The 24445-nt window shown below is 46.1% G+C and overlaps 1 protein-coding gene across 1 annotated transcript in view; it reads right to left on the reverse strand.

Annotated features, from left to right (window-relative positions):
• LOC115458290 (zonadhesin-like) overlaps positions 1-24445 on the reverse strand; it is a 162617-nt gene that overhangs the window by 60345 nt on the left and 77827 nt on the right. The window contains exons 46-57 of the mRNA XM_030188153.1: positions 24190-24338; positions 23972-24100; positions 22126-22264; positions 21354-21495; positions 19546-19742; positions 16603-16744; positions 12520-12636; positions 11975-12099; positions 8641-8786; positions 7938-8081; positions 3438-3545; positions 1909-2078 (exon numbers count right to left, since the gene is read on the reverse strand). Of these exons, the coding sequence (XP_030044013.1) occupies positions 1909-2078; positions 3438-3545; positions 7938-8081; positions 8641-8786; positions 11975-12099; positions 12520-12636; positions 16603-16744; positions 19546-19742; positions 21354-21495; positions 22126-22264; positions 23972-24100; positions 24190-24338 (1708 nt within the window). The remainder of the gene's footprint in view (positions 1-1908; positions 2079-3437; positions 3546-7937; positions 8082-8640; positions 8787-11974; positions 12100-12519; positions 12637-16602; positions 16745-19545; positions 19743-21353; positions 21496-22125; positions 22265-23971; positions 24101-24189; positions 24339-24445) is intronic.

Consider the following 24445-nt stretch of genomic DNA (forward strand, 5'->3'; position numbering starts at 1 on the left):
GAGCCATTCTTTGTATCTGTGGACATCCGGTTCCAATTTGTTAAATAAGATCAGGAACTAGAAGACCATAAATGCAATGGATGCAAAGAAATAAATGGCCCAGCCTGTCAATGAGATAAAGGCCCTGGCACCATGAGCAAGCCTCACGTGAAGGCCATAAGCTCTTGGAGGCAGGGTCCTAGGTGCAGTGCTATAGAAAATGGAAATAATAGCATAGCATTCTCACAGTAGACCCCTGAGATTTCAAGGTACGTGTGTACAGTGGTGGAAATAAGTATTTGATCCCTTGCTGATTTTGTAAGTTTGCCCACTGACAAAGACATGAGCAGCCCATAATTGAAGGGTAGGTTATTGGTAACAGTGAGAGATAGCACATCACAAATTAAATCCGGAAAATCACATTGTGGAAAGTATATGAATTTATTTGCATTCTGCAGAGGGAAATAAGTATTTGATCCCCCACCAACCAGTAAGAGATCTGGCCCCTACAGACCAGGTAGATGCTCCAAATCAACTCGTTACCTGCATGACAGACAGCTGTCGGCAATGGTCACCTGTATGAAAGACACCTGTCCACAGACTCAGTGAATCAGTCAGACTCTAACCTCTACAAAATGGCCAAGAGCAAGGAGCTGTCTAAGGATGTCAGGGACAAGATCATACACCTGCACAAGGCTGGAATGGGCTACAAAACCATCAGTAAGACGCTGGGCGAGAAGGAGACAACTGTTGGTGCCATAGTAAGAAAATGGAAGAAGTACAAAATGACTGTCAATCGACAAAGATCTGGGGCTCCACGCAAAATCTCACCTCGTGGGGTATCCTTGATCATGAGGAAGGTTAGAAATCAGCCTACAACTACAAGGGGGGAACTTGTCAATGATCTCAAGGCAGCTGGGACCACTGTCACCACGAAAACCATTGGTAACACATTACGACATAACGGATTGCAATCCTGCAGTGCCCGCAAGGTCCCCCTGCTCCGGAAGGCACATGTGACGGCCCGTCTGAAGTTTGCCAGTGAACACCTGGATGATGCCGAGAGTGATTGGGAGAAGGTGCTGTGGTCAGATGAGACAAAAATTGAGCTCTTTGGCATGAACTCAACTCGCCGTGTTTGGAGGAAGAGAAATGCTGCCTATGACCCAAAGAACACCGTCCCCACTGTCAAGCATGGAGGTGGAAATGTTATGTTTTGGGGGTGTTTCTCTGCTAAGGGCACAGGACTACTTCACCGCATCAATGGGAGAATGGATGGGCCATGTACCGTACAATTCTGAGTGACAACCTCCTTCCCTCCGCCAGGGCCTTAAAAATGGGTCGTGGCTGGGTCTTCCAGCACGACAATGACCCAAAACATACAGCCAAGGCAACAAAGGAGTGGCTCAGGAAGAAGCACATTAGGGTCATGGAGTGGCCTAGCCAGTCACCAGACCTTAATCCCATTGAAAACTTATGGAGGGAGCTGAAGCTGCGAGTTGCCAAGCGACAGCCCAGAACTCTTAATGATTTAGAGATGATCTGCAAAGAGGAGTGGACCAAAATTCCTCCTGACATGTGTGCAAACCTCATCATCAACTACAGAAGACGTCTGACCGCTGTGCTTGCCAACAAGGGTTTTGCCACCAAGTATTAGGTCTTGTTTGCCAGAGGGATTAAATACTTATTTCCCTCTGCAGAATGCAAATAAATTCATATACTTTCCACAATGTGATTTTCCGGATTTAATTTGTGATGTGCTATCTCTCACTGTTACCAATAACCTACCCTTCAATTATGGGCTGCTCATGTCTTTGTCAGTGGGCAAACTTACAAAATCAGCAAGGGATCAAATACTTATTTCCACCACTGTATGGGAAGGAAGTCGAGTTTGGGTGATTTTTCTAAGGTGATCTATCAGCTACTTACGGCAGAACTCTGGAGTCCTCCAGACATGCACAGTGGCCCCAGCGGCCAGGCAGGCGTCGGTGTAGGCTTGCAGGTGGTCGCACAGGGTCTCCAGGAGCCCCTCGTAGCGACACATGTCGTAGGCACAACGGACAAAGTACGGCGCAGGGTCCACAACCTTGATACAGTCCCTGCCAAGGAACAGGGTTAATCTTTCATTAGGTCTCCCCAGCTATGGTTCTTGCCACTCACCAGCACAAGGAACTCCCAGTCCTGTGCACAGTTTCACTGCCTTTGACCCCCACTGGGTACAAACTAGACGCTGTTATAGTTGCAGGAAGAGAGTTGGGAAGCTGCAGAATTACAAACAAGACCCTCTTCATTCTCTTAAGAGTAAAAGCAGAGCAGAGCTAGTGCAAAGGGAAAACCTAGGCAAGCCCTTGGCCATGTGCCCCCATCCCCCCCCAGCACACACACACACACACACACTCCCATTAAGCTTTAGTAGACTGCTTCCCTCTCTCAATTTTGTTAAGTAAACGCAACAATTATGATCATCCCAAGACCATCATTCCTGAAACAATCTTGTACAAATGAATACAAGTATAAAAGCAAAAGCAGCCATTGATGGTTCTTTGTTTGGCTGTCACAACCTATTCTTTGCTGCCCCCTCCCCTACAAGAATCATGATCACCTCAACACCACCATCTTTGCTACTGGTAAAATACACGCTGACAGTTATTTGAGTTTTTGTGGCTCTCCACATCAAATGTTTCACTTTGACTGCAGGCGCTCTTTGGCACCTGCCCCCCCCCCCCCCCCCAAGCTACTTCTACTAATCATTTCTATAGCGCTACAGTGAAACCTCGGTTTTCGTCGATAATCCGTCCGAAAACAATCGGCGAAATCCGAAACCGACGAAAACCGAGGCAATTAACGAGGACGCCCAAAATTGGGAGATGGACGTCCTTCTTTTTCGACGAAATCCGAGGCAACCAACGAAAACCGAGGCAAATTTCTCGTCGAAAAAATCAACAAAATCCGAAACCGACGAAAACCGACATCAACGAAAACCGAGGTACTACTGTACTAGACATATGCAGTGCTGTGCACATTATATGCAGGTACTTTTTCTGTCCCTAGAGGTCTCAGAATCTAAGGTTTGTAACTGGGGCAATGGAAGGTTAAGTGACTTGCTCAAGGTCACAGGGAGCTGCAGTGGGAATCAAACCCAAGTTGCCAGGATCAAAGCCTGCTACACTAACCATTAGGCTACTCCTCCACTGCTGCCTAATGGTTGGGCTGGCCCTATCGCCTTGGGAGAGTCAGAGAACAGGGACACACACCCTGACAGCATCCGCAGGGAACCACAGAGCAGACACAGGGAGTCACAAAGCAAATGCGCATGTTCTTTAGGTCTCTGAGCAGAGATACACACATAATTGAGTAGCACCCGGAAGAAATCATAGAGTAGAGACACACACGCACTTTTCATCTTCAAGGAATTGCAGATTCTCTCGGTGTATACCAGCCTAGGAATCACTGCGTACCTGAAAGCTCCAAGGGTATCATTGATCCTGCCGCAATGCTGGGAATTGCTGATTAATTCATAGAGGTCCTCCCTGCAGGCTGAGTCTGGTGTTTCGTCCCTTTTACATCTGGAAAACACATGCAGAAAACAAAATCTCTCTCATTATGCCACAGTAAATAAGAGAGGGTTAGTAACTTCATAGGCTCTGTGCTACTATGGCTCTGCTAGACGCCCAGTGAGGTGTGACATGAACTGCATGCTAGCTACATCTAGAACCAGAATCTTCCCAGAATGAATATTAAGGGTGTCTCCTGTCAACCACGAAACAGAGCCGTGATTTCCTCGAATGCAGTTTTTTCCATCACCTCTAGGGGGCTCCTTGTGGGAGATAGTATCCCCTGCTCTCTGTACCCTACTTAAAGTCAGGGGTAAGGTCGACTTTAACCTATGGATCAGGTAAGGCTCTGGCCCAGGGCGCTGGAGATAAAGGGTGACCCAACGCCTGAGCCTGTGATGTCATTGGCCCTATAGGTTAAGCTAGCCCAGAGATTGCCTAGCAGCATTGCGTGTGCAGGGAAAAAAAAGAAGAGCTGGCAGCTCCTTCTACTTTCTGGCTCAGGCCACCTTCCCCTCTCAAACCCAAACAGCGTTTCACCTAATCCTACCCCCATCAGCGCCCCGGTGTCTTCCTTCTGCTATGCCCCGGCCCCTCCTTTGACATAGCTCGCTGTTTCCACAGGGATGCAGCAGAGGGAAGACACAGAGGCCGAGGTGGCTAGTGTTAGGTGAAACACTGTCAGTATTCAGGAGGGGGAAGCTGCCTTTAAAAGTAGGCCGGGGGGAGGGAGATGACCTGAGAGGGTCACACCAATGGGAGGCCACCAAACCAAAAATTGGCTCAAGACACCATAGTCCCTTGAGCTGGCCCTGGCCAGGGGGTTTTGTACAAGCCTGTTACCCAATATTAATGGTGTTTCCTGGAAGCACTCTATCTCCCCAACCAAGACTTCATGTCATGTTCTGGCCATTCTTGCTTTCTTTTTTTGTTACTTATTGCATTTGTACCCCACATTTTCCCACCTTTTTGCAGGTTCAATGTGGCTTACATAGTACTGTCAAAGGCGTTTGCCCACTTGGTTGATAACAGATACAAGGTTGTATAGTGATCGTATGAGTTCTAATTGGAGGGTTGGAAGGGATGAAGATTGCGTGTTGTCCAGTACGATTATAGTCTTGTTGTGTTGCTGGGTGAAGAGGTTTACGTAGGGTCATTGGGGTAGGCCATTTTGAAGAGGTTGGTTTTTAGTGATTTCCTGAAGTTCAGGTGGTCGTGTATTGTTTTCACAGCTTTTGGGAGGCCATTCCATAGTTTTGCACTTATGTAGGAGGAGCTGGATGCGTAAGTTGTTTTGTATTTCAGTCCTTTGCAATTTGGGTAGTGTAGGTTTAGGTAGGATCTTGACGATTTGACTTTGTTTCTTATTGGCAGCTTTGAAAACTATGGGATAAATATTCAGCCAGTGGCGGTGAGTGATAGTTTGGTGTAGCTACCCTGTTTCCCCGAAAGTAAGTCATCCTCCGAAAATAAGACCTAGTAGAGGTTTTCCTGAATTGGTAGATATAAGGCCTCCCCCGAAAGTAAGACCTATCAAATTTTTGTTTGAAAGCAGGGCCGCCGAGAGCCGGACAAGGCCGCCCCCGGGCCGCCCCCCCCCCCCCCCCGAGGTGGCCGGGCCCCCCTCCACCCACCCTCCGTCGCTCCCGGAACTAACCTTAAACGCCTCCTTTCACCTTCGCAGCAAGCAGCAGCAGGGCAGGCCACTCCTTCCTTCCGTGCCCCGCCCTCGCGGACGTTACGTCAGGCGAGGGCGGAACATGGAAGGAAGGAGTGGCCTGCCCTGCTGCTGCTTGCTGCGAAGGTGAAAGGAGGCGTTTAAGGTTAGTTCCGGGAGCGACGGAGGGCGGGTGGAGGGGGGCCAACCGCGATCCAACCTCGATGTTTCCCCGAAAAATAAGACCTAGCGCATTTTGGGGGGGGGGGGGCAAAAATTAATATAAGACAGTGTCTTATTTTCGGGGAAACACGGTAGGTGGGTTGCCAGGGGAGCGACTGCTTCCCCAAATGGACTACCGATAGCGCCGGCGCCTATTTTTCCACACGATTTGTCATGTGAAAAATAGGCACCAGCGCCATCGGCAGTCCAGTCCCCAAACGCCTCAACCTGGCTACATTTCTGGCCCAGATATTTACATTGAATATCCAGCTATATGTGGATGGACAGCACTTATCCGGTTAAGGCCAATATTCAGCAGTTAATCAGATAAGTGAAACCAATGTATCCGGTTACCTTATCTGATTAAGGGACCCTTTTACTAAGACGCAAAGGCACCTATGGGTATACAACATGCATCAAATTAGAACTACCGCCCTGCTAGGACCCCTAAATGCTGAATATCAGCCAACTCCGCCCCAGAACCGCCCACAACATAGCCAGTTTCGGCTTAGGCGGTTAGAGGGGATATCTGGGTGATCCCTGGATAATCCACACAGGCAATGTAACCAGGCAGAAGCCTCTCCTGCCTGGTTAAATCACTTTAAATATCGACCCCTAACTCTTAAACACTGAAAGGTAGAGAGAAGGAGAGTGAGAAGCACAAAGAAAGAGGATGGAGAGCAGATAAAAAGGAACAGAGTCACACATGGAAGAGTCAGAAAGAGAAGAGAGACAGGAAGAAGTAGAGTGTTTTTGTACACCAAGGAGGTTTGATTGAGAACAGGAGACGGCATGACGTCAAAAAGTTGAAGCCACTTGGGTCAGTCTATGCTTCCCCTTCCCCACTCAGCCGTCATTCTGTGTACGCTCAAAACAAAGCAAACAAACATATGAGCTGGTGCATCCATGTTGTCGTTCTTTATTGTTGGTAGCATTTTTATTTAATCTCATATTTTCAAACGTGCCAGCTTATGAAGCATACGGATGTACACAGAGGAAGTATAATAACAGTATAACTTTTCACAGGTAGAGTAGTAGTTTGTTATAAATCGTAATTTGGAGGGGCTGGTTATAGGGACACCCTAGCATGTGTTATATTCGTGCAGAGATTTTTTTTTCTCATGGTAACGGGCCACTAAAACAGACATCTTGTTATGAGAATCAGGTGCTCAACATTCAGAGTTTCCATCTATTTATTTATTTATGGTACAGAACCCACTATATAAATACAAGACCTGAACAGCCACAACAATCATGACACCAGATAGAAACATAGAAATATCCAGTCTGCCCTTCCTCAGTAACCACTAACTCTTCCTTTCCTAAAGGATCCCACATGCCTGTTCCACACTTTCTTAAACTCTGACACAGTCTTCGTCTCCACGACCTCCACCGGGAGGCCATTCCACACTTCCACCACCCTTTATGTGATAGGCTTAGGATAAAGCTGAGGAAATACTCTATTTCCTCTTAGCTTCATCTTACGCCCTCTCATTCCAGAGGTTTCCTTCATTTGAAAAAGGCTCACCTCCTGGACATTAACGTCACTGAGGTATTGAACGTCTCTATCATATCCCCTCTCTCCCGCCTCTCTTCCAGCGTATACATGTTGAGGTTCATGAGCCTGCTGGTCATCCCTCTCCTTATGCACCTGAGCATCCTTCTGGCTTTGAGCGTTGCCTTTTCTACCTGTTTGGCCACCTTAAGGTCATCAGACAGAATCACCCCCAAGTCCCTCTCTTCTTTCATACACAGAAGCTCTTCATCCCCTGTACTGTACCGTTACCTCGGGATTTTGTGACCCAAGTGCATGACCCTGCATTTCTTAGCATTAAATCTTAGTTGCCAATTTTTGGACTATTCTTCAAGCGCCAGATCCTTCCTCATGCTATCCACACCCTCCAGGGTTTCCACTCCAAGACCAGACAGTAATATCACTCACAAAGATACAGATATTCCTGGGTATGTTTTAACACCTCAGTGAAGCTTACTTTGGGTATTCCTTTTACATCTTCCTCCTGTGACATGCAAAATTATGGAAGAGGAGCCTATGCTCTCCGCATCCCCTTCCCTCCCACCCTTGATTCATTAATGGTGGAAAGCACTGCAGCTACGGAACTCTTTGCCAGAGGATGTGGTAACAGTGGTTAGTGTATCTGGGTTTAAAAAACGATTGGACAAATTCCTGGAGGAAATGTCCATAGTCTGCTATTCAGACAGACATGGGAAGGAAATGTTTGCCCTGGGATTGGTAGTATGGAATGTTGCTGCTCTTTGGGATTCTGCATGGAATCTTATCACTCTTTAGGATTCCAGAATCTTGCTATTCTTTGGGGTTCTACATGGTTGTTGCCACGATTTGGGTTTCTGCCAGGTACTTGTGACCTGGCTTGGCCACTTTTTGGACAACAGGATACTGGGCTAGATGGACCATTGGTCTGACCCAGTATGGCTACTCCTATATTATGTTCTGACCCTGCAAAGGTACTCCTTGTGGAAGCCATCTAGGTTATGTGGTCACTTACTCTGCATCCTCGTCATCTGAGGTCTGCCAGCTGTTGCCCAGTGTGTCACCATCTGCAGCCACGCTACCATCTGGCTTTAGGTTGTCATTGGTGGCATTCCCATCGTAGTTGCCACAGAGCCCACAGACTTTGCCCAGATAAGAGCTGTGAGGAGAAAAGAAAGCGAGCAGGGAAGGCAGAGAATACCACAAACATCAACCATGGAGAAATGAGAGGTTTCTGACTGTCATAATAGTGACATGACTCAGCCGAAGATCATTTGGAAGAATGCTCTTAGCAGTACACTGGGACACAGAGGTCACCCAACACCATGCTGGGATGTTGGGTCAGCACTGGTTCAGAGAGAACAGTGCCGCCGGTACCATACTGGGGTCCTGGATCAGTGCTGGTTGGAAAATGCCTCCAATACCATGCTGGGGCATTGGGTCAATACTGGATTACAGCTAGAACACTGGCTCATTGCTGGTTTAGAGGAAAGAGAGCCTCCTCCGCAGCACCTGTTACACTTCCTGCGGCACTGGCTGCTCCATAGAGGTCTCCCATTCAAATACTGAAGAATTCAATTCTTCCTAACATCTGAGAGGCTCGTGACTTATCAGGACTATTTCCCTGCACTTCCAAGAACTCCTGACACTTTTTCCCAGCATTCATCATCCTCAGGACTGGGGTAGGGTGTGTGCAGAGAGTGTAGGATTGAACTTACTTTGGTACAATAATCTCCAAGAAGTGGTTCCCATCCCAACGCACAGTCAGCCCAAAGTCAGTCTGTACCACAACAAACTGCCCACTCTGGGAGATGGAGATGGTGCTGATGGGGTTGTTGGGGAGGGTTACACGTCTGCCATCAATCTGGAACAAAATGGAAGCAACAGAAAAGATTTTACCAGGCAGGAAATAGGGAGCTTTCATATCCTGAAATGGGACTACATTACAACAAAATCTTGCAAGAGAAACATGTCCTCAGGGCAATCGAGAGACAAAGTTGAGCCCTTGTGCCCCGGCTGAGCACGGCGAAGATGGAGCCGCACCGCGCTCGGTCAGGCAGCCAGACAACCCATAGCTTCACCTGGGAAGCGACCGCCGTTCCCCGGGAGTTGAGCCCCCAGGTGCAGGCGGCCACCAGGGCTTCTGGAACCGGCGGGGTGTACGGCCACCAACCAGACAGGCGGGGAAGCTGACACAGTCCAGGGACCAGGAAGACAGCAATACAGCAGAGTAGTCAGGAGTCAGTCCAAAGTCTGAGCAGGCAGCACACAGCAGAGTAGTCAGAAAACAATCCAAGGTCTGGGCAGGCAGCAACACAGCAGAGTAGTCAGAAACAATCCAAGGGTGAGAGCACAGGATCACAAGATAACCGGTAGTAGAACACAGACGAGGACTACGACCTCTACAGCAAAAGAAGCCGAAGCAAGGAAGGACTGGAGGCAGGGCTTTAAATAGTGTAGGAATTAGGTTCAAACATGTGCAGCTGATCCAAGATGGCTGCCTCCATCAGAAGAGATGCCCTAAGCCCAAATATGGGCTTCCTTCCTGAAGCTGCCCAACTCCAAGATGGCTGCCACAACCTGAGACGCCGATCTCCAAGATGGCCATCCTATCCTGGAGATACCACATCCAAGATGGCCGCCGCATCCTCGAATGCCCATACCCTGTGCAAGCAGGCTGCACCTCTGGAGGAGTGGAACAAAGTGTAACATTCCTGTTTCCACATAGGACGCGGCAGGAAGAAGGACCTATGGCTGGCAGAGCAGTCTCTTTTGATCGCCTGCGCCGGGCCCTCCTTGGAAGTTGGGCCCAAGGAATCTTTACCCCCCCCCCCCCCCCCCGCCTTCCCTCTCGGTGGCCCTACATGGCACTGGTGGCTAAGGAAAGACAATTGGCTCTGGGTCATTAAAGGTATGCTGAGTTGGTTCTAGCTTTGTCCCAGTTGCACCTGTGAACTTGTAAAATCTATTAAATATCTAACACAGACTGTTTGTAATATGAAACAGTCTGTGTTAGATATTTCATAGATTTTACAATAATTGGCACTGAAATTTAAGCTCTGGGGAGATGCAAGCTGAGTATGAATTCCATAATGGCAGTTCCCTGTGGAACTACGCAATAGAATACTAGCCTAAGTTTGCAGTTTTGCATCTAACCTTAGTCATCAGCACTTACACTTATGTCAAAGGTATATATGGGGAACCTTTCCAGCCCTATGCACTCCATGAAAGAAGGAGAGAGGATTCATTCAGGATACCTGTTTTGTCATCCAGGCATCCTGCCATTTCACCCATAGCAGGTAAGAGAATAAAAGAATTATTTATTTATTAGGATTTATTTTATTTATTAGGATTTATTTACCGCCTTTTTGAAGGAATTCACTCAAGGCGGTGTGCAGTAAGAATAGATTAAACATGAGCAATAGGCAATTAGATCAGCAAAAATATTCGAACAATACAAAGTATGGCATGGTATACTGCTTGCAATGACAACACAATATGTACTAGAACATTATAATTAGTCGTGAGGGGTAAGGCAAAGTTGTAACATATAGATGAGTAAGAAAGTAGGAAGAATTAGAAAGTAAGGCGATTGATTTGAAGAAAGTTGCACTGTTTATCATCTGATAATTTCATCACTGCGGAGCCACAGCATCTATCATCTAACCCACCAAGGAGCCTGTAAGTGCTTACCAACTAATTAAATCCTGATCACTGTTAACATCTGCTTAAGCGTGCCAGCAAGTGAACTGTGCAAAGCCAAGCCAAGCCCTCACCAAACCAGCGTGTGGTTTGAGTAACAGTGAGAATAAGGGGAAGCTGTTTGCAATTTCTGTGCTTGATTAGAGGAGAGGAGAAAGCTATTGTAAATAGTTGGCCATCTGTGTTGAAGCTGTGCACTCAAATCAGTTCAAGGACAGTAAAGGTTTTGGTTTTCAGCTAAGCAACTGGTATGGTCTCCATCACTGTGTGCAATGTACATAAGTACATAAGTAATGCCATACTGGGAAAAGACCAAGGGTCCATCGAGCCCAGCATCTTGTCCACGATAGCGGCCAATCCAGGCCAAGGGCACCTGGCAAACATTCTATACATGTTATTCCTGGAATTTTGGATTTTTCCAAGTCCGTTTAGTAGCGGTTTATGGACTTGTCCTTTAGGAAACCGTCCAACCCCTTTTTAAACTCTGCTAAGCTAACCGCCTTCACCACATTTTCCGGCAATGAATTCCAGAGTTTAATTACACGTTGGGTGAAGAAAAAGTTTCTCCGATTTGTTTTAAATTGTACTACACTGTAGTTTAATCGCATGCCCCCTAGTCCTAGTATTTTTGGAAAGCGTGAACAGATGCTTCACATCCACCTGTTCCACTCCACTCATTATTTTATATACCTCTATCATGTCTCCCCTCAGCCGTCTCTTCTCCAAGCTGAATAGCCCTAGCCTCCTTAGTCTTTCTTCATAGGGAAGTCGTCCCATCCCCGCTATCATTTTAGTCGCCCTTCGCTGCACCTTTTCCAATTCTACTATATCTTTCTTGAGATGCGGCGACCAGAATTGAACACAATACTCAAGGTGCGGTCGCACCATGGAGCGATACAACGGCATTATAACATCCTCACACCTGTTTTCCATACCTTTCCTAATAATACCCAACATTCTATTCGCTTTCCTAGCCGCAGCAGAAGGCTTCAGTGTATTATCGACGACGACACCCAGATCCCTTTCTTGGTCCGTAACTCCTAACGTGGAACCTTGCATGACGTAGCTATAATTCGGGTTCTTTTTTCCCACATGCATAGATGAAAGTCTGATGCAGAGCTTGCTAGTGTGCACCCCTGTTGTCCACCTATCCTGGGCATGTTCTAGGCAGTTGCCTAGACCGCCTTAACCAAGGAGATGACATGTATTTATTTGTTTTAACTATAGTCATAGATAAATAAAATACAATTAGAGTCATCCATTAAGAAACCATCATCTACTAGATAAATCAGAATAAATAAATAAATTAAATTAATGTTTCTAGAAAAAGTGGGAATCTGTGGCACTGACCAGTGTCCGGCGGCTCTTCATGAGGGTGATGGTGATGCCATCCACGGTCACATTGACCTTTCGCAAGTAGGACGCCCCCTCTTGGCCTCGATCTTCATTCTTGCCCTCCACACTGAATGCAGGCCCTAGGTTTAGGGAAGGGAGGAAGACAGGGAGAGAGAGGTTGTTGGTAACAAGTTTAGGTTATGAAGTGCCAGGTGCCCCTTTGTGGGCGAAACACGGCCTGTGTCGGGCTTTGCATTAGGTTGAAATTCTACAATAAAGATTTGTTTGTATCAACTACTGATCTGTTCTGCTTGTTTCCACATTGGAGTTTGCGGGTCGGCTGCCTTGTTGCTTCTTGTGCTTGTATACCTACTTTTATTTCCTTATCATGTACTTCCTACCTTCAAATACCCTGTCTGACCTTCAGATCTGTACGCCCATCTTGGCGCTTGCCCATGCTGTGGTTCACACTGTCCCTCTACATCTGTTCGTGCTGCACCTGTACGTCTCTGCCTGTATCCGTAACCAAGATGTGGCTGGACTTGAATGGTTCTGCCTACCTTTAAAGTCCTTGCATGCGCTGGCTAAGGTGTAAGTACAGGTGCCCATGAAACTCAACAGTCGTCCATCGAAGCTCATGTAGTGAGGGTCGCCAGAGACATAGCAGGAAGCCCAATCTGTAAAAGAGAGAGGAAATGAGTGTGAGGGACACACGACGCTGGCTGAGGGAAAGAAAGAGAAAGCCAGAGATTGCTTTTTCATATCTCTATAAATAGTTGACAGAACGGTCCTTTTACTAAGCCGCAGCAAAAAGTGGCCTACAGTACTGTGGGTACATGTTTTTGGCACGCGCTGGGCCAATTTTACTGCATCTGGGGAAAAATGGCTTTTTTTTTTTTTTTTAATGGGCTGGGAAAAGGGCCTGGGCTAAAATTGAAATCAGCGTGTGCCTATTTATGACCTGAGCCCTCAATGCCACCCATTGGTCTAGAGATAAGGGCTCACACGCTACACGCCCAGTGATCGCCTGGTGCATGCCAGCTGCCAATTAATGTCAGAAATGCCTTGCGCGGTAGGAAATAAAAAAAATAATTTGTTCAGGCAGTATGGGCACATGTCAAATCTGAAATTACTGCCGGGGGGGGGGGGGGTGCGCTAGCCTGGCGGTAGTCTCATTTCAGCGCACACTGCACGTGCATGGAGCCTACCGTGTCTTTTGTATAAGGGCCCTAGAATTCTTTCATGCAGGTACAAAGTATTTGGGTACTTTCCAACCATTAGTCAATGTTATTTAACTGGCCAGGAATGACTCTTGGCTGGTCAAACAGCACTTAAGCAGCTATCCACAAATGTTCACTGGAGAATAGCCAGCAGCGTATATCACATGATACAGCCGCCTAGCCACCAATATTCAAACACTGGCCCAGTGGCGATCTTAGGTCGGCTGCCACCCGGGGCAGATCGCCGCTGCACACCCCCCCCCAGGTGCAGCGGCATCTGTCCCCCCAGGGTGCAGCAGGACCCCCCTCTCCAGCGCATCAAGCCCCCTCCCCCCGCGGGTGTATTCTTGACTGCTGGAGGGTGCAGAGAGCAGCCGAACGCCTAGCGGCTCCACTGGCTCCCTCTGCCCCGGAACAGAGGGAGCAGGGAACCAGCGGAGCTGACAGGCGCATGGCTGCACTCTGCACCCTCCAGCAGCGTGCACCCGGGGCAGACCGCCCCCACCACCCCACCCTTGCTACGCCGCTGCACTGGCCAGCTAGGTTGTGCAGCCAAATGGGGCCGTATAAATAACAGGCCTATCTTTGGCTGCTATGAAGTTAGCTGGCCAGCACTGAAATATGGACTTAGCCAGCTCAGTTTATTGTGGCCAAAAATAAACCGGATATTCAATACCGGTCACTGGAAACAGCCCGGCATTGAATATTCGGGCTCACCGCCGACCGTGGGAATTAGCCAAGCTGCTTTCCGCCGTCTGAATATCAGCCCCTTTAAACTCTGTGTGTTGTGTGCACCAGCCTCATTTACAAAGGGAAATTCTAAGAACCCTTTCTCTTTGAAAATGTGGTTGCAGTCCTCTAGGCATGTTAGTCGTTTTTTACTTTTTTCCGGGAGGTGGCAGGCTTTTGCATGCTGCAACTGGACAGTGGAGGTGACCAAGAACCAGGGCTTTTTTTGAGGGGGTACTGAGTACCGGCACCTTTTCCATTGTCTGCTAAAATTAACCCATGATCCCCAAATTTTAATGAAAGAGCTTAGGCCCTACACACCAATTCTGCCTTGTCATAGATTCTGTGACTGGTTGTAGGGCAGCTGGCTATTGTGGGGTGGGTCCCTCGGTGATCACCCCAACCCTCAAGGGTAGCCTGGCATTTGAGTAGTGGCACCTTTTTCTCTAGAAAAAACACACTGCCAAGAACCAAACTGACATAAAATCAAGCAATAAAATACATGACCTTCAAGAAGTACTCGGCATGGGCTGTGTTTCGGTGGTAGTGCCTTCTTCAGGACTCCAATATACATAGATCTCAATGGGAGGCAAACACAGCTTTTCTCCCTTAAAAATATGTATATATGTGTGTTATGTTACCCAAATCTCATATTCCACAATTACCATTGCTAGTTCTATGCGGATCACATGACAAGATAACAGGATCAATATCCCGGAATTTAAGATTAAGGTTTAATTACATAGTCAATATTATAATTGAAAAATATTTTACGAAAAAGTAAGTTTTGAGATTCTTACAAAATATAAGATAATTTCATATACAACGAATTGGTAAAGGCAATGAATTCCAAACATGTGAAACCTGATCATATATAGAGGAATTAAAAATTCTTGTTTAAATGTCGGAAAACAAAGTAACAATTGGTTACGAGTGTTACCTCCATTTCTGGTAGAAAGAAGGGATACCCAATGCACAAGAAATAATGGGGCTTCACCATATAAGATTTGAAATGCGAGGGTGCACAACTTAAATTGGATTCTAGCATTAATAGGCAACCAGTGTCATTTCTTAACCAGCTGAGAAACAAGAGTCTGAACGTTGAGCAAATTATATCAATCTGGCAGCTGCGATCCGCACCAGTTGTAGATAACCAATTAATGATTTAGAACATTACAATAATCTAATCTGGACAAAACCAAAGACTGTACCAACAGTCTAAATTTTTCACTTGTACTTCGAATGAAGGAGGAATGCTGTTGATATGCTCATGATGCTTGCTACAATCAACACACACGCACACACTCCTGAAGCAGGCACTACTGCCGAAATATGGTCCATGCAATATAATGCAATAAAATACATGACCTTCTTGATCGTCATGTATTTTATTGCATGATTTTAGGTCAGTTTGCTTTATTAAAGGGTTTAAAGAAACATGCTTGGCTATATCCTGGTTCTTGGTCATCTGCGCAGTCCGATTGCTGCTCTTTTACTGGTTGGAAATTTGTCCCTCTTTTTTGCTTGTATTAGGCTTTTGAATGCCGTTCAGTCAATTGATTTAGCATTTTCCATCAGTTATGTGTATTAAATATAGACGATATACCAGTATGAGACTATCCTATAAAGCCATAGTAATGTGGAATTTGTTCCCTTTGAATGTCAGATTAGAAAGGAAATATGTATGTTTTTGTAAGAAATTGAAGACTTATTTGTTTGGAATATTTATATTTAGATATTAGAATTTGTTTGTATTTTATTGTATGTCCTAGTAATGGCTAGTTTCTTTTACTGGAATTTTATTTATTTATTTATTTATTTATTGCATTTGTATCCCACATTTTCCCACCTTTTTGCGGGCTCAGTGTGGCTTACAATAAGATATGAATAATAGAAATACATTTGTTACAACTTGGTTATGGATTACATTGTACAGAGTTATGCGAGACATTCGAATATCATTAGGAATATAACAATGGGACATCAACATAGAAACATTGGAAGGAGACAATGGGAAGCTAAAGGGCAGTGTTCGACACAAAGACATATGGTGTACATAGTTCCGTGAATAAGTGTATGATTGACTGGATTACGGGATGAGGGATCAGAAGTGGATGTATGTTGCATTGATGAACAGTGAGTATGGACTCTATGTGTTTTGGCTCTTTCCGTAAGTTTGTTCAAACAAGTAAGTCTTCAGTAGTTTACGGAAGGAAGCTTGTTCGTTAATCACTCTTAGGTTGCGCGGTAGTGTATTCAAAGACTGCGTGCTCATGTGGGAAAAGGTTGACGCATGTAGCGTCTGTGTCTGAATCTGTGTAGAGCCAATTTTGGTATATTGCAGAATATAAGAATAAATATTGTATTATATTGCATAACTGCTGAACTGTAGACTTCCTATGCAGTTCAAAAATTGTCCTCCCCTATCCCTATCTCAATGGCTTTTAGATTGTCCTTCAACAGCTGTTTCTTCCCCCTTTTTTTTACCTATCTTTTCCTTTCTGAAATGAACATATCCTGGTAATTCATCTCCCAGTCTGGAGGATTACCACTGAACCAAGATTCATTGACTCCACCCACATCAACATCTTCTTTTACCAGATAAGTGAGTTTGTAAGATAAACTCTGAGCATTTTTCCTACACAAACTTTGAAGTTGTTTCTGTTTCCTGTCCACCACCTGGTCTACCATTACCTGTTGGGTGGCAACCATAGACGTTGTTAAGAAGGCCGCAAGTCTCCTCCTGAGAGCATGCCCATGATTGGCAAACAGTCTGGTTGCTCTGCTTACACTCACACCTCTGCGAGCACTCAGGTCCATAGAATATGTCTCCTGGCTGTCAGAAGACAGATCACAGAGATTAGCTAAGCAAAGATAGCATGGATTGACAAGAGACAATATTCAGAGGAATATAACCAGGGCTTTTTTTGAGGGGGTACTGAGTACTGGTATCTTTTCCATTGTCTGCTAAAATTGACCCATGGACCCAAGTTTTAATGAAAGATCTCAGGCTCTACACAAGAATTCTGATTTGTCATAGATTCTGTGACTGGTTGCAGGGGGCCTGGCTATTGAAGGGTGGCCTATCATTTGAGTACCGGCACCTTTTTTGCTAGTAAAAACACACTGACTATAACTGAGTAGGAGGGGGCTCTACCCGGTTATCTTCCACTGACTGAGAGATCCCTGGATGTTCATCAGCCCAGCCCCTCCTCCTATATGGCCTACACTTTACAGGCTCAGTTGACCCCAGAGCCATCTCAAGCACTGTGTCTTCCTTTTAGCATTTCAGACCCTACCACCTCTCTGGAAGTTGCACTACAAACTAGGGTTGTAACATGAGCAGGGAGAGAAGCCAGTTAGAAATAGTACCCTAGTGATGCATGGCTGATTGGAAATAATGAGCACAGTGGGACTGATATGCAGACCATGGAAGTTAGCCTGGCTAACTCCTGCGGTCCGCAGTGATGCCGGATATCCAATGCTGAGCCATTTCCGGTAACTGGCATTGAATATCTGGTTTATTTTTGGCTGGTTTGAACTTAACCAGCCAAGCCAAGTTCAAACTGGCCAAAGATATACCAGGTATGCACTTGGCCACACATGGCCGCCAAAGGCACGCTGAAAATCGGCAGATAGCAGCAGTAAAAATATTCAAATAACAATACAAAGTATGGCATAGTATACTACTTACAATGTCAACACAATACGTAATAAAACATTTTAATAGATAGCATAGGGTATAAGCAAAGATGGAACATATAGATAGGTAAGAAAGTAAGAGGAGTTAGAAAATAAGGTGACTAATTTAAAGAAAGTTGCACATAGATGGTTAAATAGTATCTCAGCTAGGATAGGAGTGGATAAACATGTCCTGCTGCAGTATGTGCACCAAACATTTAAATATTAAACTTTCAAAGAGCTATACAAAGAAAGATAGGAATTACAGGTCCATAAATGCACTGGGGTAAAGACAGGGCAATTCATATAGACCAAAAACATGGTCCGCAAAGCTTCCATGCCATTGGTTCTACTGCATATTGAACACTGTCCTGCCAGGGCGTTTGAAAAGTTGATTTCCAACCCCCAGATGTCCAGCTGGCGTCGGGCTGTGTGGTCAGGTGACTGGATTTTCAGTGCCAGGCTGTATCCAGCGACCGATATTGAATATCCAGTTTCATTTTCAACCACGGCAACTTTAACCAGTTAATCCAATATTCAGCACTAATCAGTTAAGTGCTTAGTGGTTAAAGATAGGTCTGCTATTTATGCAGAAAATGAAACAATGAGTCAGACCTTGTAAAAAAGCGATGTGTTTATTAGTAGATTAAAAGCTCCCAGGTATTCACCATAAAATGTCCGACATGGTCATGCTTCGCCAGTATAAAAATGGCTGCGACAAGGGCAATAGGTCACCAGATCAGTGGCGTTGCTAGGGGTGCTGACACCCGGGGCGGATCGCCGATGCGCCCCGCCCCCTGGGTGCAGCGCCCCCCCCCCCCCCCCCGTGCAGCGCGACACCCCCCAACCCGGCGAAAGAACCCCCTCACCCCCAGGTGCACGCCGGTCAGCGTCGTTCGTTTCCATGCTCCCTCTGCCCCGGAACAGGAAGTAACCTGTTCCGGGGCAGAGGGAGCATGGAAACGAACGACGCTGACCGGCGCGCAGCACCCCCCCAGCAGCGTGCACCCGGGGTGGACCGCCCCCTCCCCCTTGGTACGCCACTGCATCAGATGCAACCACAGTGGGGGGGGGGGGGGGGGTTTGCAAGACTGTTCCCAGAATCTAGTTTTCTATGCTTTTACAGCCACACCAGCCTGGTTTATTTTGAAGTTGTATATCAGCTGGTGACCTATTGTCCCTGACGCAGCCATTTTTATACTGGTGAAACATGGCCACGTTGGGCATTTTATGTTGAATACCTGGGAGCTTTTAATCTACTAATAAAGACATTGCTTTTTTACAAGGTCTGCCTCATTCATTTCCATATTGGATTTGGCGGACCAACTGCCTTGTTGTTTTCTGACTGCTATTTAAGCGGCCTATTTTAACCGCTAAACATAGCCAGTTTGACGCTGAATATCCATGCCTAGCCAGCTAGCTGCTAACCGTGGATATTCAGCAGGAGATAACCAGTTATCTCCTACTGAACATCCACGGTTAGGCACTAAAAAACCGTTTAACCAGCTACGAGCCGTTCCTGGTGATAGTTTTGAATATCGGCCAGCTAATGTCCAGGAAACATCCTCCATGTCCTCTTGTTTTCCTCTGAGATCTCTCTGTCTTTCCTTCCACAAGCCTCCTTTAAGTTCCTCTCCACGTCCCTGTTGCACATTCATAGGTTCTTTCTATCTTCTCTTCTCCTGCTTGGGTGCTCTGAATCTCCCCTAGCCCTTGGATTGCTCTCTGTCTCCTGACCCTTCTGATTCCTCTCTATGTTGCCACATTGTGTTCTGTATTCCAGTGAGACATTAGTAGCCAGCCTAGGAGTCAGTGCAACCAAACCACATTCACATATGGCATATGGTTACCAAAATGTCTCCATTCATGAGTTATATATATTTCCCCTCAGCTCTAACACTCATCATCAGTAAGAATGAAGCTTTCAAAAGATGAGCATCCAGAAGTCATTCTTACCTGATAGTAGCTGTTATTGTAAATACATCCACACTGGTCCACGGGCACACAGTTGCCTCCGCTAAGGACAAGTCCCTCGTTGCACTGGCAGCCCTCTACACATGGCAGATCAAAAGTCCAAGGGTTAGGACCTCTGCAGGTAGACGGGCAAGCCAAGCCACAGGATTCATAATGACTATTGGGAGGGCAGTGGATTGCTGTGATATGGGAAGAGGAAAGAAAGGAAAATTAATCTCAGAAACTGGAAGGCCTCAAATGTATCTTTAGATATGTGTTGCGAGAACAATTCAAGCTACATGGGGCAGGATGCCGCTGCGATTATGCCACTATGAACCTACATTTGCTGCTCCACAGGAGTTTTCCTACATTTTCACTACCCCTCCCATAAAAACTAGTCATTGAAGCCAGAGAACTCCATCTGGGAGGCAGAGACTGTGGATTCCTCTGGAACTCAATACATTTGTACCCCGAGTCTGGCCACTAGATGTCACTGTTATGCAATAGCTAGGACTCCTCTTCACTATCCTACTCCTGGGGGTTGTGAACACTGTTGCCACAGCAACCACAGCCCCAGCCAACCCAAGCAACAAAATTCAGGCTTGTGAATCAAACCCAGATCTCCCACATGATAGTACACGAGGCTATCATAGAGCCATCAGGCCAGCTTAGCCCCTCCTCCTATTTGGGCCACATTTTACAGGTTCAGCTAATCCAATGAGTCAACTCAAGCACTGTGGGGCCGATATTACGACCATGGGAGGTAGTCAGGCTGCCTCCTGCTGTCAGTGCTGAACCCAGATATTTAATGCCGGGCCGTTTCCAGTGACCAGCGTTGAATATCCGGTTGTTTTTTGGCCGGTTTCATCTTAACCTACCAAGTCAATATCCAGCGCTGGCCAGTTAAGTTGAAACCGACCAAAGATAGGCCTACTATTTCGGTGGCCTAATTTGGCTGCAAAGCATAGCCAGCAATATGCTGAATATCAGCAGATAGCCGATATATCGTGCAGTATAACTGACTATCCGCTAAGTGCTAACTGGCGATATTCAGTGGGAGATAGCCTGCTATGTCCCTCTGAATATCGCCAGATAGCCAGTTAAGTACCATTTAACTGGCCAGGAGCCATTGCTGGCTGGTTAAATGATTTTAAATATTGGAGAGGGTATTTCTTCCTATTAGCATTTCATACCCTAGTATCTCTCTAGAAGCTGCACTGTAAACTAGGGTTGGAACATGAGCAGGGAGAGAAGCCAGTTATAAATCATGCCCAAGTGATGCATGCTGTTTGGAAATAATAGGTATAATAGGATCATTCATTGACATCAGGTCATTAGTGACAGGCTAAGCTTGTCCTGGATTTACCGCTAAGGCACCTTTGTCAAACCAATGAAGGAACGTACAAGTCCATGGATGCAATCAGAGCAAAGCTAGGCTGATGCAGCCTGACCTTTGTAATCTGCAGTCAGCTGGTAATGCCAAGCCAGGGTTCTAGCACAGGTCATTTGGTAAGGGCTTGGGAGGAACTCAGTGAATGGAGCTAAAAGAGTCTCATGAAGCAATGCAAGATGGTAAACTGGCAGCTATAACTTAAAAAGAAAAAGCTAGACATACAACAGTGATGATAACGCTCTTCTGGATTGTCCCCTCGTACTCCTTAAAGAGGCTTTGGTTCAGTTCTTGAAGGGTGGGAACAGAGCTATTACAATGACTTACAATCACACCTGTTGAGCAAAAGGTAGCAGTGACCGATGCAGAGAGCATCCTTCCCAAGGACATCTTGATGCTACATTCTACACATGATACTTACGGCAAAACGTTTCATTCCTCCAAGGCCCCAGGGTGATGTTCCTTTCCTGGCATTCATTCACATAGGACTCCAAGGCCTGACACAGTTGTTGTTTATCACCATCCAGTTCACACATGTCGTACACACAGTCTTTGAAGAAGGTCTGTGGGAAATGTAAGAATGAATGGCCTACCACAATGGTGATAGCGACTAAAAGGTGACATAATTCAAACATGCTTGTGACAGATGGCAAAGGTGAGATTTAGAGAAGCAGATGAACAGAACTCAAGTAGAGTCAGTTGTGACATGTTAGGCGAAGGGGAGGGGGTGTAACTGAGTGGGCCAAGAGTCCTCTATCAGTTGACATTGCTATTGCTTTCCGCAAAGGAACGGCTGAAATAGTGCTCTTCACACACAAGATTTTTGGCCATATCCATCACCACTATCAACATGACATCACTGGGCTGAAGTTAGGGCTGGGGCAAAATAAAATTGTGATCTAAAAGTGCAACCCTTACCATAACCTAGGCAACTTTCCTGTTAGAGAGGTTTATTGTGATAATGTGAACCTTAGAAATCAGGGAGAAAAATAGAAGAGTTCCCCTACAACATTGAGATCTTTTGCCATTTCCCCCTGTTCTTCAGAGTCCCAGTGATCACATCAGAGGAACATAGTCCAGTGAACTGCACCCATACCAGATCTCTGCATTCGATTTATTATCATTTTTTAAAGGATAGTATTCCATAATTTAATGAAAATCTTATGCCGGGTGGGGAACAGAGAGGAACTCACATGTGGACTGATCTTCTTATGGCATGCAGCAAATGGTCCATGTGGGTCCACCAGAATCCAGCAGTATGCAGGGCCCTCATACAGATTACGTTCTTCCTCGGTGCATACTGGGTCCACGACAGACCCCACTGGGGTGCAGCTGAAGAAAGAAACAGAGAGAAAGAGGACGCAAAGTGTTAATGATGTCCATATAACCCAAGAAAGAGTTATTGAGAGACACTGGATAGAAAGATCCAGTGGAAAGAAGATGAACCCTTTGGAATGTCTCCTAGGGAGTTACATAAGAACACAGGAACATAAGGGTAGCCATACTAGGTCAGACCAATGGTCCATCTAGCCCAGTATCCTGTTTTCCAAACAGTGGCCAAGCCAGGTCACAAGTACCTGGCAGAAACCCAATTAGCAGCAACATTCCATGCTACCAATCCTGGGGCAATATTTCCTCCTATTTGCTTTAAAAGTATTTCCACGTAACTTCCTCGAGTGTCCCCTAGTCTTTGTACCACTCAGGATTTTGTAGACTTAGAGATGGCCATCCCCGATTTTCGGCGATAATGGAAACCGAGGACGCCCATCTCAGAAACAACCAAATCCAAGCCATTTGGTCATGGGAGAAGCCAGAATTCGTAGTGCACTGGTCCCCCTGACATGCCAAGACACCAACCTGGCACCCTAGGGGGCACTGCAGTGAACGTCAGAAATTGCTCCCAGGTGCATAAATCCCTTACCTTGTGTGCTGAGCCCCCTAACCCCACTCCCCATAACTGTACACCACTACCATAGCCCTTACGGGTGAAGGGGGCACCTACATGTGGGTACAGTGGGTTTCTGGTGGGTTTTGAAGGGCTCACATTTACCACCACAAGTGTAACAGGTAGGGGGGGGGTGGGCCTGGGTCTGCCTGCCTGAAGTGCACTGCACCCACTAATACTGCTCCAGGGACCTGCATACTGCTGTCATGGAGCTGGGTATGACATCTGAGGTTGGCAAAAAATATTTAAAAAATTTTTTTTAGGGTGGGAGGGGGTTAGTGACCACTGGGGGAGTAAGGGGAGGTCATCCCTGATTCCCTCAGATGGTCATCTGGTCATTTAGGGCACATTTTTGTGGCTTGGTCATAAGAAAAAAAGGACCAGGTAAAGTCGTCCAAGTGTTCATCAGGGACGCCCTTCTTTTTTCCATTATGGGTCGAGGAGGCCCATGTGTTAGGCATGCCCCAGTCCCGCCTTCACTACGCTTCCGACACGCCCCCGTGAACTTTGTTCATCCCCACAGCGGAAAGCAGTTGAGGATGCCCAAAATTGGCTTTCGATTATGCCGATTTGGGCGACCCTGTGAGAAGGACGCCCATCTTGCGATTTGTGTCAAAAGATGGGCGCCCTTCTCTTTCGAAAATAAGCCTGTTAGTAATCTATAAGAAGTAAACTGGATAGTTTTTCCTCAGCATGCACCTACAGAACATGTTACATTTGTGTGGCTCAATGAATATACTTGTCCTGAAGAGAGAATGTCATCTTCAGATTGCCCATTAAAGGGACTGTTGATTTTAATTATTTTGATTTGGCTCATGCCTTTTTCAGTTGTAACGCAAAGTGAGTTACATTCAGGTACAGTAGGTCTTGAAAGTTATGTACATTATCATCTTTGGGTTATTTTTATGCTCATTCAATATAAGGCATCATGGCCTACAAAGGATCCCATTCTCTCCAGGTCCCATAAAGGCTATCAGAACTCTGCTCTTCAAGAAAGACCAGTACATGTGAAAGAGAAAAGGTAACAGAGTCCAGGTAGAGGACATTTTCAGAAAAAGAAGCCTTGTAGCCTACAAGCCAGAGAGGTGGCTTACTTCTTTTGGGTGTTCCAGCTGTTTCCAAACTCATTGACTCCATTTACTACCTCTCCGTCAGAGGTCTTGAAATCATTGGAAGGAGACCCATCATAGTCACCACACAAACCACACAGCTGGCCTTGATAGCTGCATACAAAGAAAACATAAAGGTTTAATGGCATGACTTCTTCCATAGGGCTTCCCTAAGACAACGTTGCTATAACCATTGTACTTACAGACTTGCTACTTTGACATCTGCATAGTGATTCCCATCATATCTCACAATGAGGCCAAAATTCGTTGTCACAACCACATATTTCCCTGATGGTGACACATAGAGTCCAGCCACAGGCTTGACAGGAATGTTCACTCTGGTTCTATCCACCTGAATAAGTAATAAAGACCATAACATTCAGTTTATGCCCTTCCATAGTGTCTTGATTCATCAGACAAAGCCAACTAACCTTTCCAGATGTCTATTAATTTTTACTT

Source organism: Microcaecilia unicolor, chromosome 14 (genome assembly GCF_901765095.1).
Source record: "Microcaecilia unicolor chromosome 14, aMicUni1.1, whole genome shotgun sequence".
Lineage (NCBI taxonomy): Eukaryota > Metazoa > Chordata > Amphibia > Gymnophiona > Siphonopidae > Microcaecilia > Microcaecilia unicolor.